Here is a 19,352-nt window from a genome sequence, read left to right as displayed (position 1 = left end):
GGTCTGCCTCTTCTTCTCCTAACCAAGTTCCATTCCTCGTCTCCACCCTCATCCCAGCCATAATGTTGCGCCTCCCATGGGGGGTTAAACCTCTGCCTGAATTTTTGGCCTTGTGGGCCGCTTAACCAACTCCATCTTTTGTCTACTTGATTCCCCGGTAGGTAGAAGTAAGAAAGGGGCCTAGCAGTGACCGTACTTGTTTGATATCTAGAGGATCCTCTGCATATGTGTTCTACCACTTGTGTGTTCTCGAAAGTGACTACAACACAATCCCCTTGTAGATTTTTTCTATTCCCTCCCACCCATGGGGTTCTCTCCACCATTAGGATATTACTTGGAATGTTTGGTGGTAGGGGATGGTTTTTGGAGAGCCAGTGGCACACTTTATTTTTCAAGGCCTGGTAGGATTCTACTTCAGATGGCGAGATTTCAGTGACTCCAGTGAGAATCACTACGTAGGGGCAGGCGTCTGGGGGAAGATGGATGTTTCTACGCGCCGCTGCCTTAACTCTAGGAGCCAGATCTGGAATTGTAGTCAGAGGAGTGGGAGTGGGATCATTAGATTTAACTTGGGGAGTTAATTTAGAACTATTTGAATTCTCTCATTGTTTTGGGTCAGGGGTCTTTACTTTAGTGATAGCCAGATTTGGAGTGTTACTAGGGTTCTTGGAAGCATTGTTCTTAACCACAGTGACGTTTTTTGCAGCCAAGGATGACTTATTAGCTGGCTTGCTAACTGTGTTTGCAACATGGGGTGTCTTAGGATTCAAGGTAAAACTTGGGGCACTTATATCTTTGTGGATATTTTTCAAGATAGTTTCTAGGCAGCGTAATCTAGCCTCTATGGGTTCGAGTAAAACTTTCAACATATTAAAAATGTTATTATTATTCGTAATTAACCCGCTCCTGCGGCAGACCCGAGAGCAGAGGACGGCCCGGGACCAGGGTTCGATTCCCGGCGCGGCAGGTTTCTGGACCAGGGTCAGCGGACTCGATAATTCTCTCGCCTCGATGCCCACTCTGATCAGCGATCACACTCGGCAACTCTGGGCATTAGCTTGCCTCATCTTCACTAACGGCCCCACCAGACCGCCGGGGATGCCTGGTCTCACCCTGGAGATACCCATTAAGGGACCATCTCTCAGGGAAGCCAGGAAGGGTTTCGCAGCGGTCAAAGCGCATTGGGACCCTACGGGTAAGTAGTGCGCTATATAAATGCCAATACATTTTTTTTACATCTTGGCTATGTTTGGCTGAATTAGTGGCTCTACCACTAAGTTCCAGGATTTCCTCAAGATTATTATCGATGATGGTGTCGTCTGGAAGACTTAGAGGCAAGCCGACTTTTGTTGGGTGCTCCCCCCGTATCATTTGCACAGTCTGTCGGGTTATTGTTCACTATTGCCGGGTCCATGATGGTGTTGACTCGGTTGTGGGCAGATTGTGCTTTTTTCCCTTTAAGGTTGGAAGATTTGTTGACCTTTTGTTTAGGGATAGCTCCTTCTTTCAGGCCCCTTTGAAGTGTGGAATTTGCCGAAGGTGGATTGTCAGACTCATTTCTATCTGGATCATTCTCTGTCAGAAGATTGAGATTCGGGGTGGCTTCCAAGTCTTGTTGTGAAATTAAGATGTCAGAATCCCTGGTATCCCCGATGTTATGTACCATATTGGGGCGGGATTCGGTGTTAGGCGTGCATGCCTGGGCAATAAGCCCTAGAGAAGATCTCTTAGCCATCGCTAGGTCTTGGGACACCCTCCTGTCCATTAATATTATCCCCTCATCGATTAATGCATGGGTACGAACAATAAAATCGTCCAAAGTTCCGGTTAATTTTTTTGCTCCTGCAACAGCCATGCTTCTAGTTTCCCGACAATTCATGGCGGACTCCAATGCTAATCTCAAATGACCTTTTAAAAGGTTAGCAGTGTAATGACAGGTCCATGTATTTAGGGCTTAACAATGAATGACAAACATCCCAATGATGTATTAATAGATATAAGCAAACTTACAGTTTCTTTGTCCGGACTTTGCTTGGGCTGAAGATATTTGAGCAGGGGTGGTGGCCCGGGCCACGCTCCACAGGCCTCTGAGGGCCACAGAGGGCCCGCCCTTTGCCCGGGCTTCGTCCGGCTTCGACCCGCGCTGCGTTCCGCGCTGCGTCACCCGTGGAATGTTCATAAAGGCCGGAGGGAAGGGGGGGCGGAGCTCGCCGCAGGTGTGCTGGTGCACGGACTCCTGGTCCTGGTGGTCCCGTGCAAGCTACCTCGTGTGTCCCGGCAGTGTTTGCAGGCTCTCTGGGTGCTTTTAGCAGTTTTCCTCTCCTGGATGGCGGCACCTTGGCGGCACCTCCGCACACAAGACTTCTCAAACGAAGTAGATTTTATTCTTCACAGGCAGACTGTCACCAGTGTCCACCTCATGGGTGCACCAGTTAGTTTGTCTGGGTGTGAGAGAAACATATGTCTATGAGCCTGCAACACTTGTCTGCAGTCCCATTGCTGCTGGTCAGTGAGGCTGCCTGCCAAGGCTACTCCATCCACTGAACCATCATCAGGGTTTTGGGATAAAAGGTCTGGGAGAGGATCACTCTCTTCCTCCTGGTCCCCATCTGTAGCCATGAGTAAACCCATGTCTTCCCTGTGTACAAATGCTTTCAATCTGTTTCCTAGGAGCACCCTGTGGGGGCTCCTAGGGGTGCCAAGATCCACCAAGTAGGTGACCTCTCCCTTTTTCTCCAGTATGGTGTGGGGTTCAGACCATTTGTCTTGGAGAGCTGCTGGGGCCACCGGCTCCAACACCCACACCTTCTGCCCTGGCTGGTACTCAGTCAGAACAGCCTTTTGGTCATGCCAAGCTTTCTGTAATTCTTGGCTGGCCTCCAGGTTTTTGGTTGTCTTCTCCAATCTGGAGCGGAGACCAAGTACATAGTCCACAACATCAAGTTTAGGCTTTTTGAGAGGTAACTCCCATCCTTCCTTCACAAGACACAATGGACCCCTTACAGGGTGGCCAAACAAAAGTTCAAAAGGGCTGTAGCCCATCCCCTTCTGTGGGACCTCTCTGTAAGGAAAGAGTAGGCAGGGTAAAAGGATGTCCCATCTTCGCCTGAGCTTTTCAGGTAACCCTTTTATCATTCCCTTTAGGGTCTTGTTGAACCTTTCAACAAGCCCATTGCACTGTGGATGGTAGGGTGTGGTAAACTTATAGTTCACTCCACACTCTTTCCACATTGCTTTCAAATATCCAGACATGAAATTGGTACCTCTGTCTGAAAGTACCTCCTTTGGAAAGCCCACTCTGGAGAAAACTGCTAGTAGGGCCCTTGCCACAACAGGTGCTGTTGTGGTCCTCAGGGGAATTGCCTCTGGGTACCTGGTGGCATGATCCACTACCACCAGGATATACCTGTGCCCAGATGCTGTTTGGAGATCCATTTGTCCAACAATGTCTATCCCAACTCTTTCAAAGGGTACCCCCACCACAGGTAGTGGTATCAGGTGGGCCTTTGTGGTGCCACCTGATTTGCCGCTGGCTTGGCAGGTGACACAGGAGCGACAAAACTCCTTGGTGTTTTTGGACATGTGAGGCCAGTGAAAGTGAGGGACAAGTCTTTCCCAAGTTTTGTTCTGGCCTAAGTGTCCTGTTAGGGGAATTTCATGGGCCAAGGTGAGAAGGAAGCCCCTAAATTGCAGAGGTATAACCAACCTCCTGGTAGCACCAGGCTTGGGATCTCTAGCCTCTGAATAAAGGAGCCCATCATCCCAATACACTCTATGGGTACCTTGAGCATTCCCAGCAGCCTCAGCAGCAGCCTGCTGTCTGAGGGGTTCAAGAGAAGGGGAAGTTAACTGAGCCTGCCCCAGATCTGCCCTTGAGGGTCCCCCTGCCCCCAGAAACTCAACCTGATCAGGTTCAAGCTCTTCTGGGACAGTCTCCTCTTGGATCACAGAATCAGCCTCCTGTGAGGACTGATACTCAATCTGGGACAAGTGGGAATGCACTGCCTTTACCCTCTTGCTCTTCCTCTTTGGTTGTGGTTGGTCTATAGTTTCAAGATCCACCACAGGTTCAGGTAGGCACTTCTGGGCCTGGGACCTATTTACAGCAAGGACATGTGCTGAAATACCTAGCATCTCTGCATGAGTCCTGTACTCCACTTCTGACCATAAAGAATTCTCTAGATCATTGCCCAAAAGACAGTCAACTGGGAGGTCTGCACTTACCACAACTCTGTTGAGGCCATTTACCCCTCCCCAGGAGAAGTTAACAGCCAAACTATGTGTAGTAGTGGCATTGCTAGCGTTGGTCACCAGGTAATTCTCACCTAGTACAATTTGTCCAGGGTCCACAAAGTTAGGTGTCACCATAGTGACCCTGGCACATGTGTCCCTGTAGGCCTGAGCCAGTTTCTCATTGATAAAAGGCGTCTGTCTATACTTGCCCACAAATGAGTGGCAGCACATCGGGCAAATCATTATTCCTGATTCATACTGTCATTCGTCCACCTCCTGTCTTGATAAAGACCAGCGCGACCACAGACTGGGGCGCATTAGGGTCGAAACGTCGACGCTCAATTAGGTCCAGAACACTCCGTGATTCCTCTACAATGTACTAGGATTCCCTGGAGAATAATTGATTGTTGGCCTATCTATCATCTTTGTGCATAATTGTATTTATTCATTTTCACTGTATATATACCTTAGCACTTTTTTCACCTACTGTCACTGAACCGTATCGACGTTTGATGGTCTTACTTTGTCCTGATTGTTTTGTTACTGAATGAAGTAATTCAGCACAAACGAAATTGAACTCTAAATATAAATACCTATGAATTCAACACCTGGCTATATCATTTATTTGTTTTTTTCTGCTTGAGCATTGATTTCTCAGTTGCATATGTACATCAGAGAGTTCTTATTTTTGTTTCATTTGCATGTATTAGCATTTTCCAAAGCAATTGGTCCTACCCAACAGAACCCCTAAATACTATGGAGCAGATTTACGTTTCATGGCGCATCCCTGCAAATCAGCAGGGCTGTGCCAGGAAAGATGCGTGACATAAGTTTACCTTTGCGCCACCACAGATGCGCCACATTTACAATCAGCGCATCATGGCGCACGGATAAACAGATGCGTGTCGCATCTGCTGCCGTAAGGTTGGAGCAGTGCTGGAGTTGTGTGGCGGGGGATAAGCAACTCCAGCACTGTTCCAACCTGGCCTATCCTCAACATGGTGCGTAATGCCTTATGCCTGCTTCAAGCACGCGCAAGGTTTTGACGCAGCTGCGTCGGAAAAGTGACTGAGTAAAATCTTGTAGATTTCCCTCAGCCACTTTTCTGAGGCGTTCCTGCGATGGAACGCCCACATGAAACCTGAAGCAGGTTTCATGTGGCGCAGGGCTTTACAATGTGACGCATCTCCCTAGATCCTTCACGTTGTAAATAGGGCGGAATGTGGCGCATGGATTACGCCACCACTGCATCACAGAATTGACGTAACGATATATCAAAGGAGGCACGCGGGGCTCGTAAATCTGCCCCTAAATTTAGGGGCATTAAAGGGGGAGACCGGTAGTAGCCAATGGGCTGCCTAACTTTAGAGTGTCTACACCCTCAAAGTGAACACTTCTTGTGGGAAAGAACCCTACCCGAGCCCTGACAGGTTGATTTCCTACCATCTCAAGATGCAGCACCTTGCGGCACTCTCTGGGTGGCGCTGGCTGAATGTGGGCACTCCGCCTCATCTTAGTCATGTACTCTCCTTTCCACTTTCCTCCTGCCAAAAGCGGAGCAGGAAAGGGGGGTTGGCATCCTCCACTCTCTGGAGATGCCTGGCTTGAATTTCAAATGCGGCACCGCCTTTGAAGCATCCCGTCTTGAGATGCCATTCTGGCCTGGAGGAGGCACCGCCTATGAAGCTTCCCGCCTGGAGATGCCATTCCCACCTGGAGGAGGCACCGCCTTTGAAGCTTCCCGCCTTGAGATGCCATTCCCACCTGGAGGAGGCACCGCCTTTGAAGCTTCCCGCCTGGAGATGCCATTCTGGCCTGGAGGAGGCACCGCCTATGAAGCTTCCCGCCTGGAGATGCCATTCCCACCTGGAGGAGGCACCGCCTATGAAGCTTCCCGCCATGAGATGCCATTCCCACCTGGAGGAGGCACCGCCTCTGAAGCTTCCCGCCTGGAGATGCCATTCCCACCTGGAGGAGGCACCGCCTATGAAGCTTCCCGCCATGAGATGCCATACCCACCTGGAGGAGGCACCGCCTATGAAGCTTCCCGCCTGGAGATGCCATTCCCACCTGGAGGAGGCACCGCCTATGAAGTTTCCCGCCATGAGATGCCATTCCCACCTGGAGGAGGCACCGCCTATGAAGCTTCCCGTCTTGAGATGCCATTCCCACCTGGAGGAGGCACCGCCTATGAAGCTTCCCGCCTGGAGATGCCATTCCCACCTGGAGGAGGCACCGCCTATGAAGCTTCCAGTCTTGAGATGCCATTCCCACCTGGAGGAGGCACCGCCTTTGAAGCTTCCTGCCTGGAGATGCCATTCCCACCTGGAGGAGGCACCGCCTATGAAGCTTCCCGCCTTGAGATGCCATTCCCACCTGGAGGAGGCACTGCCTATGAAGCTTCCCGTCTTGAGATGCCATTCCCACCTGGAGGAGGCACCGCCTATGAAGCTTCCCGCCATGAGATGCCATTCCCACCTGGAGGAGGCACCGCCTATGAAGCTTCCCGTCTTGAGATGCCATTCCCACCTGGAGGAGGCACCGCCTTTGAAGCATCCCGTCTTGAGATGCCATTCTGGCCTGGAGGAGGCAACGCCTATGAAGCTTCCCGTCTTGAGATGCCATTCCCACCTGGAGGAGGCACCGCCTATGAAGCTTCCCGCCATGAGATGCCATTCCCACCTGGAGGAGGCACCGCCTATGAAGCTTCCCGCCATGAGATGCCATTCCCACCTGGAGGAGGCACCGCCTATGAAGCTTCCCGCCTGGAGATGCCATTCCCACCTGGAGGAGGCACCGCCTATGAAGCTTCCCGCCTTGAGATGCCATTCCCACCTGGAGGAGGCACCGCCTATGAAGCTTCCCGCCTTGCGATGCCATTCTGGCCTGGAGGAGGCACCGCCTATGAAGCTTCCCGCCATGAGATGCCATTCCCACCTGGAGGAGGCACCGCCTATGAAGCTTCCAGTCTTGAGATGCCATTCCCACCTGGAGGAGGCACCGCCTATGAAGCTTCCCGTCTTGAGATGCCATTCCCACCTGGAGGAGGCACCGCCTATGAAGCTTCCCGCCTTGAGATGCCATTCTGGCCTGGAGGAGGCACCGCCTATGAAGCTTCCCGTCTTGAGATGCCATTCCCACCTGGAGGAGGCACCGCCTATGAAGCTTCCCGTCTTGAGATGCTATTCCCACCTGGAGGAGGCACCGCCTATGAAGCTTCCCGCCTGGAGATGCCATTCCCACCTGGAGGAGGCACCGCCTATGAAGCTTCCAGTCTTGAGATGCCATTCCCACCTGGAGGAGGCACCGCCTATGAAGCTTCCCGTCTTGAGATGCCATTCCCACCTGGAGGAGGCACCGCCTTTGAAGCTTCCCGCCATGAGATGCCATTCCCACCTGGAGGAGGCACCGCCTATGAAGCTTCCCGTCTTGAGATGCCATTCCCACCTGGAGGAGGCACCGCCTTTGAAGCTTCCCGCCATGAGATGCCATTCCCACCTGGAGGAGGCACCGCCTTTGAAGCATCCCGTCTTGAGATGCCATTCCCACCTGGAGGAGGCACCGCCTTTGAAGCATCCCGTCTTGAGATGCCATTCCCACCTGGAGGAGGCACCGCCTTTGAAGCTTCCCGCCATGAGATGCCATTCCCACCTGGAGGAGGCACCGCCTTTGATGCATCCCGCCTGGAGATGCCATTCCCACCTGGAGGAGGTGTGAAGCAGCTCCGCCCATAGCCGGGTTTGATCCTGGCTAGCTTTCACCCCATGAGGTCACAAACACGTCAGGTGGCGGCAGGCTGGCGATCACAAGTCAGGGACCACACCAGTGCTCGGTAAGTTTTCTGGGTACCCTCTAAATGGTCTCCTGTGTGTATTTATTAGTATTTCCAACACTGGCTTCAGTGAGGGTTTATTAAGATGAGATGTTTGATACCAAACATCTTAGGATATAGTGAAGCTATTATTGAGCTAGGAAAGACGTAATGACAAGTCGAGGTGTGGCGCAGTGGCCAGAGAGGCTGACTCCCGAGCGCGGGCCTCGCGGTTCGATCCCCGGCACCAGCGGCAACGCAGCTCAGAACAATGTGACTCTGGGCAATGGCTCACTTAATCTCTTGGAGGGCCCCCAGCGCCTTGAGACCTTACGGGGGGATATGGTCACGCTGTACAAATAGGAAATAGGAAGTATCCCGCCCATTTACCCTCCATGGCTTCCCTGGGCTCTTAGAATATTCAAGAATGGCTCATGCAGATAAGTCCATACGTGGGGTATAGCGCACCCTACCCTGGGGCTATAAGGCCTGCAGTAAGGGTGACTTACCTATACCTCATGCAGTGTATGTGGGTGTGGCACTCGACTTGTCGGTTTTCGCTGCAACAAAACTCTCAGCCTGCAGTGGCAGTTTGCCTGCTCTTGGTGAGGGGTCCCTGGAGTGGCTCAATATGTGCAGCAGCCCCAGAGGACCCTCTTCAGTACCGAGGCCCCAGGTACCAGGGGGGCCACTTACTAGGGACTTACAGGGGCTGCTGAAGTTGTGCCAATCTTGGTACCGTTTTAGGAAAGAGGTCTGGCACTGGGACCTAGTTACCAGGAACCCAGTGCACTCACAGGTCGAACTCACATCATGCACCGGCCAAAACGCGGGGCTAACCATGCACAAAGAGGCCCTTTCCTGAACACATCAAAGGAGTCTCAATGGAGTCTCACTCCTCCATACATGACACTAGAGTCTAACTCCTCCATGCATATCAATGGGGTCTCAACCCTCCATACACCTCAATGGAGTCTCACTCCTCCATGCATATCAATGGGGTCTCACTCCTCCATACACCTCAATGGAGCCTTACTCCTCCATACACCTCAATGGAGCCTTACTCCTCCATACACCTCAATGGAGCCTTACTCCTCCATACACCTCAATGGAGCCTTACTCCTCCATACACCTCAATGGAGTCTCACTCCTCCATACACCTCAATGGAGTCTCACTCCTCCATACACCTCAATGGAGCCTTAGTCCTCCATACACCTCAATGGAGTCTCAGTCCTCCATACACCTCAATGGAGTCTCACTCCTCCATACACCTCAATGGAGCCTCAGTCCTCCATACACCCCAATGGAGTCTCAGTCCTCCATAGACCTCAATCAAGTCTCACTCCTCCGTACACCTCAATGGAGTCTCACTCCTCCATACACCTCAATGGAGTCTCAGTCCTCCATACACCTCAATGGAGCCTTACTCCTCCATACACCTCAATGGAGCCTTACTCCTCCATACACCTCAATGGAGCCTCACTCCTCCATACACCTCAATGGAGTCTCACTCCTCCATACACCTCACTGGAGCCTCAGTCCTCCATACACCCCAATGGAGTCTCAGTCCTCCATACACCTCAATGGAGTCTCAGTCCTCCATACACCTCAATGGAGCCTCAGTCCTCCGTACACCTCAATGGAGTCTCACTCCTCCATACACCTCAATGGAGTCTCAGTCCTCCATACACCTCAATGGAGCCTTACTCCTCCATACACCTCAATGGAGTCTCACTCCTCCATACACCTCAATGGAGTCTCACTCCTCCATACACCTCAATGGAGTCTCAGTCCTCCATACACCTCAATGGAGTCTCAGTCCTCTATACACTTCAATGGAGTCTCAGTCCTCCATACACTTCAATGGAGCCTTACTCCTCCATACACCTCAATGGAGTCTCACTCCTCCATACACCTCGATGGAGCCTCAGTCCTCCATAAACCTCAATCAAGTCTCACTCCTCCGTACACCTCAATGGAGTCTCACTCCTCCATACACCTCAATGGAGCCTCAGTCCTCCATACACCTCAATGGAGTCTCAGTCCTCCATACACCTCAATGGAGTCTCAGTCCTCCATACACCTCAATGGAGCCTTACTCCTCCATACACCTCAATGGAGTCTCAGTCCTCCATACACCTCAATGGAGTCTCACTCCTCCATACACCTCAATGGAGTCTAACTCCTCCATACACCTCAATGGAGTCTCACTCCTCCATAGACCTCAATCAAGTCTCAGTCCTCCATACACCTCAATGGAGTCTTACTCCTCCATACACCTCAATGGAGCCTTACTCCTCCATACACCTCAATGGAGTCTCACTCCTCCATACACCTCAATAGAGCCTTAGTCCTCCATACACCTCAATGGAGTCTCACTCCTCCATACACCTCAATGGAGCCTTACTCCTCCATACACCACAATGGAGCCTCAGTCCTCCATACACCTCAATGGAGCCTTACTCCTCCATACACCTCAATGGAGTCTCAGTCCTCCATACACCTCAATGGAGCCTTACTCCTCCATACACCTCAATGGAGCCTTACTCCTCCATACACCTCAATGGAGTCTTACTCCTCCATACACCTCAATGGAGCCTCAGTCCTCCATAAACCTCAATCAAGTCTCACTCCTCCATACACCTCAATGGAGTCTCACTCCTCAATACACCTCAATGGAGCCTCAGTCCTCCATACACCTCAATGGAGTCTCAGTCCTCCATAAACCTCAATGGAGTCTCAGTCCTCCATACACCTCAATGGAGCCTTACTCCTCCATACACCTTAATGGAGTCTCAGTCCTCCATACACCTCAATGGAGCCTTACTCCTCCATACACCTCAATGGAGTCTCACTCCTACATACACCTCGATGGAGCCATACTCCTCTATGCATATCAATGGGGTCTCAACCCTCCATACACTTCAACGGAGTCTCACTCCTCCATACACCTCAATGGAGCCTTAGTCCTCCATACACCTCAATGGAGTCTCACTCCTCCATACACCTCAATGGAGCCTTAGTCCTCCATACACCTCAATGGAGTCTCAGTCCTCCTTACACCTCAATGGAGTCTCAGTCCTCCATACACCTCAATGGAGTCTCACTCATTACTCCTATCTAAGGCAGTTTCACTCCTCATACACATTGCTAGAGTCTCACTCCTCCAAACACTTCCGCCTGGAGGGGGACAAGGGAGAGGAAGAACGCAAATGAAAGGTCATTCTTCCTCTCCTTTGTCACCCTCCTGGCTGCGAATCCCTTCGGCCAATTCCCCTGACCTCGCCTCTCCCGAACACCCGTGAGGTGAGTCCTTTTTTGTAGCTGTGTTCTTTGCTGCCACAATAATATAATATAAAGCGATATAATGCGATGTAATGAAATGCGTTGTAAAGGTAGTTTCTAAAAGTGCGAAGTAATGGCATGCAATATAAAAGAATGCTTTGTAAAGGATGTTGCGATGTAAAAACTGCGCTGTAAAGGCATGCGTTGTAAATGTATGCGTTGTAACATCATACATTCGTCTGTGGAAATATTCATCCTCTGCCCCTTCTCTCCTAGAAATGGAAGAAGAACTGGGTGGTGCTGTACCCCGCCAGCCAGTTTGGGGTTGCTCGTCTGGAGTTTTTCGACACCAAGGAGTCGAGCACTCAGATGGACAAGCCAAACACCAAGCGCCTGGACCGCAAGATTGTGCGCTTGGCGGAGTGTATCAGCATCTTGCCCTTGCCCACAGAGACCGGCCCGAAGAACAACATGGCCGCCTTCTATGTGGAGACCAACGACAGGAGCTACATCTTTTCCACTGACAAGCAGGAGAGCAGCGAATGGATCATCAAGCTCTGTGAGATCGCCTTCCCGGTAAGATCATGACCTTGGCAGGGTGGAGGAAGTGGGCAGCTAGAGGTCTTTGAAGGCAGTAGCGGGTGCTACAGGACAAGGGTGGTGGGGCATAGAGAGCAGGAGGTGGGGAATGGAAAAAAAAAAAGCATTTACCTGGCTACGGCCGGCCACCGCCTCTCCTTCGTCCTCTTCATCTTCTTCCTGTCTTGAGTCTTGGTCTTGGTAGCAGGAATCACCTGGGCCCCCAGGCTCCTCTAAGCCAATCATGACACTGCTGCCACCATGAAAGCAGCGTGCTGATTGGTTTGAGCGTCATGGTTTGGCGCACATACATGGACTGTGAGCCAGTGCATGTTCCCCACCAGATTGTGTAGTACAGCTGGTGGAGAACATGCAAAGTGTGCATGACGGTGGCCGGTCAAAGACGGCGGCTAAACAGTCATGTGCACTTAGAGAGCGTCACCACTCCCCCCCCCCCCCGCTCTGGCCAGCCCCTCCCACTGCGGTAGTAACAAAATAATAATAATGTTGTGTTCTTATCATTTTATTTTTCCTATTGAACAGTGGGGCGACGCTCCTCCCCCTTAGCAGAGGAGCCGCCACTGTTTGAAGGAGACCTTGGAACTGAGAAGGCAGTGCAGGAGGGTCCTGCAGGGTCCATGTGCAGTGTATGGTTGGTACTTTGCTCACACTGTGTTGACTCCACTGGCCCTGAGGTGAGAGAGTTCAAGCGAGCAATAAAGAGGGGAAAATGCAAGAATGATGGTGTCTCTTCACTAAGAGGAGTGAAGGGAAGTAAAGAAGGTGGAGCCCTGGAGGGGGGAAGGGAAGTAAACAAGGTGGAGCCCTGGAGGGGGGAAGGGAAGTAAACAAGGTGGAGCCCTGGAGGGGTGAAGGGAAGTAAAGACGGTGGAGCCCTGGAGGGGGAAGGGAAGTAAAGAAGGTGGGCACAAGGAGGGATGAAGGGAAGTAAAGAAGGTGGAGCCCTGGAGGGGGGAAGGGAAGTAAAGAAGGTGGAGCCCTGGAGGGGGGAAGGGAAGTTAAGGAGGTGGAGCCCTGGAGGGGGAAAGGGAAGTAAAGAAGGTGGGCTCAAGGAGGGATGAAGGGAAGTAAAGAAGGTGGAGCCCTGGAGGGGGGAAGGGAAGTTAAGGAGGTGGAGCCCTGGAGGGGGAAAGGGAAGTAAAGAAGGTGGGCTCAAGGAGGGATGAAGGGAAGTAAAGAAGGTGGAGCCCTGGAGGGGGGAAGGGAAGTAAAGAAGGTGGAGCCCTGGAGGGGGGAAGGGAAGTAAAGAAGGTGGGCTATGGAGGGGCAGAGGGAAGTTAAGAAGGTGGAGCCCTGGAGGAGTGAAGGGAAGTAAAGAAGGTGGAGCCCTGGAGGGGGGAAGGGAAGTAAAGAAGGTGGAGCCCTGGAGGGGGGAAGGGAAGTAAAGAAGGTGGAGCCCTGGAGGGGGGAAGGGAAGTAAAGAAGGTGGAGCCCTGGAGGGGGGAAGAGAAGTAAAGAAGGTGGGCTATGGAGGGGCAGAGGGAAGTTAAGGAGGTGGAGCCCTGGAGGGGGAAAGGAAAGTAAAGAAGGTGGGCTCAAGGAGGGATGAAGGGAAGTAAAGAAGGTGGAGCCCTGGAGGGGGGAAGGGAAGTAAAGAATGTGGAGCCCTGGAGGGGGGAAGGGAAGTAAAGAAGGTGGAGCCCTGGAGGAGGGAAGGGAAGTAAAGAAGGTGGAGCCCTGGGGGGGGGGGGGGGGAAGGGAAGTAAAGAAGGTGGAGCCCTGGAGGGGGGAAGGGAAGTAAAGAAGGTGGAGCCCTGGAGGGGTGAAGGGAAGTAAAGAAGGTGGAGCCTTGGAGGGGGGAAGGGAAGTAAAGAAGGTAGAGTCCTGGAGGGGGGAAGGGAAGTAAAGAAGGTAGAGCCCTGGGGGGATAGAGGTAAGTAGAGACTTTGGGCTTCGGGGGGATAGAGGGAAGTAAAGGTTGAGCCCTGGACAGGGGAAGGGAAGTAAAGAAGGTGGGCTCAAGGAGGGATGAAGGGAAGTAAAGAAGGTGGAGCCCTGGAGGGGGGAAGGGAAGTAAAGAAGGTGGAGCCCTGGAGGGGGGAAGAGAAGTAAAGAAGGTGGGCTATGGAGGGGCAGAGGGAAGTTAAGAAGGTGGAGCCCTGGAGGGGGAAAGGGAAGTATAGAAGGTGGAGCCCTTGAGGGGGAAGGGAAGTAAAGAAGGTGGAGCCCTGGAGGGGGGAAGGGAAGTAAAGAAGGTGGATCCCTGGAGGGGTGAAGAGAAGTTAAGAAGGTGGAGCCCTGGAGGAGTGAAGGGAAGTAAAGAAGGTGGAGCCCTGGAGGGGGAAGAGAAGTAAAGAAGGTGGAGCCCTGGAGGGGAGAAGGGAAGTAAAGAAGGTGGAGCCCTGGAGGGGGGAAGGGAAGTAAAGAAGGTGGAGCCCTGGAGGGGGAAGAGAAGTAAAGAAGGTGGGCTATGGAGGGGCAGAGGGAAGTTAAGAAGGTGGAGCCCTGGAGGGGGTAAGGGAAGTAAAGAAGGTGGAGCCCTGGAGGGGGAAGGGAAGTAAAGAAGGTGGAGCCCTGGAGGGGGGAAGGGAAGTAAAGAAGGTGGGCTATGGAGGGGCAGAGGGAAGTTAAGAAGGTGGAGCCCTGGAGGGGGAAAGGGAAGTAAAGAAGGTGGAGCCCTGGAGGGGGAAGGGAAGCAAAGAAGGTGGAGCCCTGGAGGGGGGAAGGGAAGTAAAGAAGGTGGAGCCCTGGAGGGGAGAAGGGAAGTAAAGAAGGTGGAGCCCTGGAGGGGGGAAGGGAAGTAAAGAAGGTGGAGCCCTGGAGGGGGGAAGGGAAGTAAAGAAGGTGGAGCCCTGGAGGGGGGAAGGGAAGTATAGAAGGTGGAGCCCTGGAGGGGGGAAGTGAAGTAAAGAAGGTGGAGCCCTGGAGGGGGGAAGGGAAGTAAAGAAGTTGGAGCCCTGGAGGGGGAAGAGAAGTAAAGAAGGTGGAGCCCTGGAGGGGGGAAGGGAAGTAAAGAAGGTGGAGCCCTGGAGGGGGGAAGGGAAGTTAAGGAGGTGGAGCCCTGGAGGGGGAAAGGGAAGTAAAGAAGGTGGGCTCAAGGAGGGATGAAGGGAAGTAAAGAAGGTGGAGCCCTGGAGGGGGGAAGGGAAGTAAAGAAGGTGGAGCCCTGGATGGGGGAAGGGAAGTAAAGAAGGTGGGCTATGGAGGGGCAGAGGGAAGTTAAGAAGGTGGAGCCCTGGAGGAGTGAAGGGAAGTAAAGAAGGTGGAGCCCTGGAGGGGGGAAGGGAAGTAAAGAAGGTGGAGCCCTGGAGGGGGGAAGGGAAGTAAAGAAGGTGGAACCCTGGAGGGGGGAAGGGAAGTAAAGAAGGTGGAGCCCTGGAGGGGGGAAGAGAAGTAAAGAAGGTGGGCTATGGAGGGGCAGAGGGAAGTTAAGGAGGTGGAGCCCTGGAGGGGGAAAGGGAAGTAAAGAAGGTGGGCTCAAGGAGGGATGAAGGGAAGTAAAGAAGGTGGCGCCCTGGAGGAGGGAAGGGAAGTAAAGAAGGTGGAGCCCTGGAGGGGGGAAGGGAAGTAAAGAAGGTGGAGCCCTGGAGGAGTGAAGGGAAGTAAAGAAGGTGGAGCCCTGGGGGGGGGAGGGAAGTAAAGAAGGTGGAGCCCTGGAGGGGGGAAGGGAAGTAAAGAAGGTGGAGCCCTGGAGGGGTGAAGGGAAGTAAAGAAGGTGGAGCCTTGGAGGGGGGAAGGGAAGTAAAGAAGGTAGTGTCCTGGAGGGGGGAAGGGAAGTAAAGAAGGTGGAGCCCTGGGGGGATAGAGGTAAGTAGAGACTTTGGGCTTCGGGGGGATAGAGGGAAGTAAAGGTGGAGTCCTGGACGGGGGAAGGGAAGTAAAGAAGGTGGGCTATGGAGGGGCAGAGGGAAGTTAAGAAGGTGGAGCCCTGGAGGGGGTAAGGGAAGTAAAGAAGGTGGAGCCCTGGATCGGGGAAGGGAAGTAAAGAAGGTGGGCTCAAGGAGGGATGAAGGGAAGTAAAGAAGGTGGAGCCCTGGAGGGGGGAAGGGAAGTAAAGAAGGTGGAGCCCTGGAGGGGGGAAGAGAAGTAAAGAAGGTGGGCTATGGAGGGGCAGAGGGAAGTTAAGAAGGTGGAGCCCTGGAGGGGGGAAGGGAAGTAAAGAAGGTGGAGCCCTGGAGGGGGAAGAGAAGTAAAGAAGGTGGGCTATGGAGGGGCAGAGGGAAGTTAAGAAGGTGGAGCCCTGGAGGAGTGAAGGGAAGTAAAGAAGGTGGAGCCCTGGAGGGGGGAAGGGAAGTAAAGAAGGTGGAGCCCTGGAGGGGGGAAGGGAAGTAAAGAAGGTGGAGCCCTGGAGGGGGGAAGAGAAGTAATGAAGGTGGGCTATGGAGGGGCAGAGGGAAGTTAAGGAGGTGGAGCCCTGGAGGGGGAAAGGGAAGTAAAGAAGGTGGGCTCAAGGAGGGATGAAGGGAAGTAAAGAAGGTGGAGCCCTGGAGGGGGGAAGGGAAGTAAAGAAGGTGGAGCCCTGGAGGGGGGAAGGGAAGTAAAGAAGGTGGAGCCCTGGAGGAGTGAAGGGAAGTAAAGAAGGTGGAGCCCTGGGGGGGGAAGGGAAGTAAAGAAGGTGGATCCCTGGGGGGGGAAGGGAAGTAAAGAAGGTGGAGCCCTGGAGGGGTGAAGGGAAGTAAAGAAGGTGGAGCCCTGGAGGGGGGAAGGGAAGTAAAGAAGGTAGAGCCCTGGAGGGGGGAAGGGAAGTAAAGAAGGTGGAGCCCTGGGGGGATAGAGGTAAGTAGAGACTTTGGGCTTCGGGGGGATAGAGGGAAGTAAAGATGGAGCCCTGGACGGGGGAAGGGAGGTAAAGAAGGTGGGCTATGGAGGGGCAGAGGGAAGTTAAGAAGGTGGAGCCCTGGAGGGGGTAAGGGAAGTAAAGAAGGTGGAGCCATGGATGGGGGAAGGGAAGTAAAGAAGGTGGGCTCAAGGAGGGATGAAGGGAAGTAAAGAAGGTGGAGCCCTGGAGGGGGAAGGGAAGTAAAGAAGGTGGAGCCCTGGAGGGGGGAAGAGAAGTAAAGAAGGTGGGCTATGGAGGGGCAGAGGGAAGTTAAGAAGGTGGAGCCCTGGAGGGGGAAAGGGAAGTATAGAAGGTGGAGCCCTGGAGGGGGAAGGGAAGTAAAGAAGGTGGAGCCCTGGAGGGGGGAAGGGAAGTAAAGAAGGTGGATCCCTGGAGGGGTGAAGAGAAGTTAAGAAGGTGGAGCCCTGGAGGAGTGAAGGGAAGTAAAGAAGATGGAGCCCTGGAGGGGGAAGAGAAGTAAAGAAGGTGGAGCCCTGGAGGGGGGAAGGGAAGTAAAGAAGGTGGAGCCCTGGAGGGGGGAAGGGAAGTAAAGAAGGTGGAGCCCTGGAGGAGGAGAGAAGTAAAGAAGGTGGGCTATGGAGGGGCAGAGGGAAGTTAAGAAGGTAGAGCCCTGGAGGGGGTAAGGGAAGTAAAGAAGGTGGAGCCCTGGACGGGGGAAGGGAAGTAAAGAAGGTGGGCTCAAGGAGGGATGAAGGGAAGTAAAGAAGGTGGAGCCCTGGAGGGGGAAGGGAAGTAAAGAAGGTGGAGCCCTGGAGGGGGGAAGGGAAGTAAAGAAGGTGGGCTATGGAGGGGCAGAGGGAAGTTAAGAAGGTGGAGCCCTGGAGGGGGAAAGGGAAGTAAAGAAGGTGGAGCCCTGGAGGGGGAAGGGAAGCAAAGAAGGTGGAGCCCTGGAGGGGGGAAGGGAAGTAAAGAAGGTGGAGCCCTGGAGGGGAGAAGGGAAGTAAAGAAGGTGGAGCCCTGGAGGGGGGAAGGGAAGTAAAGAAGGTGGAGCCCTGGAGGGGGGAAGGGAAGTATAGAAGGTGGAGCCCTGGAGGGGGGAAGTGAAGTAAAGAAGGTGGAGCCCTGGAGGGGGGAAGGGAAGTAAAGAAGTTGGAGCCCTGGAGGGGGAAGAGAAGTAAAGAAGGTGGGTTATGGAGGGGCAGAGGGAAGTTAAGAAGGTGGAGCCCTGGAGGGGGTAAGGGAAGTAAAGAAGGTGGAGCCCTGGACGGGGGAAGTGAAGTAAAGAAGGTGGGCTCAAGGAGGGATGAAGGGAAGTAAAGAAGGTGGAGCCCTGGAGGGGGGAAGGGAAGTAAAGAAGGTGGAGCCCTGGAGGGGGGAAGAGAAGTAAAGAAGGTGGGCTATGGAGGGGCAGAGGGAAGTTAAGAAGGTGAAGCCCTGGAGGGATAGAGGTAAGTAGAGACGTTGGGCTTCTGGGGGATAGAGGGAAGTAAAGAAGGTGGGATCCGGAAGGGGTGAAGGGAAGTAAAGAAGGTGGGATCTGGAAGGGGTGAAGGGAAGTAAAGAAGGTGGGATCTGAGAGGGGTGAAGGGTAGGCATTTGCTGAACGTGGAGGTCACCTGCCACCATCCCCTTGCTGACGGGGATAGAGGAGGGGCCCTGGTTTCCTCACACCCCCTCTCCCAGTGCAGAAGGTTGTGTTTTACAGCTAGCCCTGCCCCATGGCTGCCATCTTGGGTGAGGCGCAGCATCCCCGCCATGTCAAACCCAAGGGGTGCCTCTGTGTTTACTTGAGTACTGCAGCTAAGTAGTGCAAGAAAGTCTGCCCTGCGCTGTATATTTTGCTTTTTTAAATACTTGTATTCATCGTTTCTGGGTTGTGTTTGCAATCTAAATTGTCAATCTTATTGTAATAGTCACCCGAGGTCTGGACCCCTGTATAATATTAAAACAAAAATGAACTAATGGTGCAGCGGGGGTTCTGTTGTCGAGTGTTTCTCAGTCGGTTGACGCGGGTGTTTCGCAGTCTACTCGCTTCTCCAAGGCTGAGGCTAATACAGAAAGGTTCAATGTAGGCCCGTGACTTCACTCAGTAAATGAGACTACGTCACATCCTGTATGCGTCTTGTCTCCTATTCTTATAACTTCAGAAGTGTCCTTGGCAGAGTTTAACTGATGGACCAGTGAGTCTTCATCAGCTGGGCACCACAGGGCCCACTACAGCGCTGCCAACAGTCGTGCGAGGGACCTTGTGTGTTCCTCCCTCATCAATGAGGAGAGCTGGAGTACAAAGTGTACACACTGTCGCTCGAAAGAGGTAGGAAAACTGACTACACTATGCCTTGGGATGGAGTGAAGCCCACTACAGCCTCTTGTAGCCCACTACACCCTCTTGTAGCCCACTACAGCCTCTTGTAGCCCACTACAGCCTCTTGTAGCCCACTACAGCCCCTTGTAGCCCACTGCAGCCCTTGTAGCCCACTACAGCCTCTTGTAGCCCACTTCAGCCCCTTGTAGCCCACTACAGCCTCTTGTAGCCCACTACAGCCTTTTGTAGCCCACTACAGCCTCTTGTAACCCACTAAACCCCTTGAAGCCCACTGCAGCCCCTTGCAGCCCACTGAGGCGCCTTGTAGCCCAGTGCAGTGCCTTGTAGCTCGCTGCAGCCTGCTGCAGTATCTTGTAGTCTATTGCATCCAATTGCA

The 19,352-nt window shown here is 53.1% G+C and overlaps 1 protein-coding gene across 1 annotated transcript in view; it reads left to right on the top strand.

The window, feature by feature from the left end:
• Positions 1 to 19,352, top strand: part of DOK1 (docking protein 1) — a 215,584-nt gene that overhangs the window by 68,579 nt on the left and 127,653 nt on the right. The window contains exon 2 of the mRNA XM_086964407.1: positions 11,607 to 11,906. Coding sequence (XP_086820533.1) covers positions 11,607 to 11,906 — 300 coding nt within the window. The remainder of the gene's footprint in view (positions 1 to 11,606; positions 11,907 to 19,352) is intronic.

Source organism: Lissotriton vulgaris, chromosome 3_2 (assembly GCF_964263255.1).
Source record: "Lissotriton vulgaris chromosome 3_2, aLisVul1.2, whole genome shotgun sequence".
Taxonomy (NCBI): domain Eukaryota; kingdom Metazoa; phylum Chordata; class Amphibia; order Caudata; family Salamandridae; genus Lissotriton; species Lissotriton vulgaris.
Note: the sequence above shows the minus strand (reverse complement) of the source record. Positions and strands in the feature narration are given on the sequence as shown.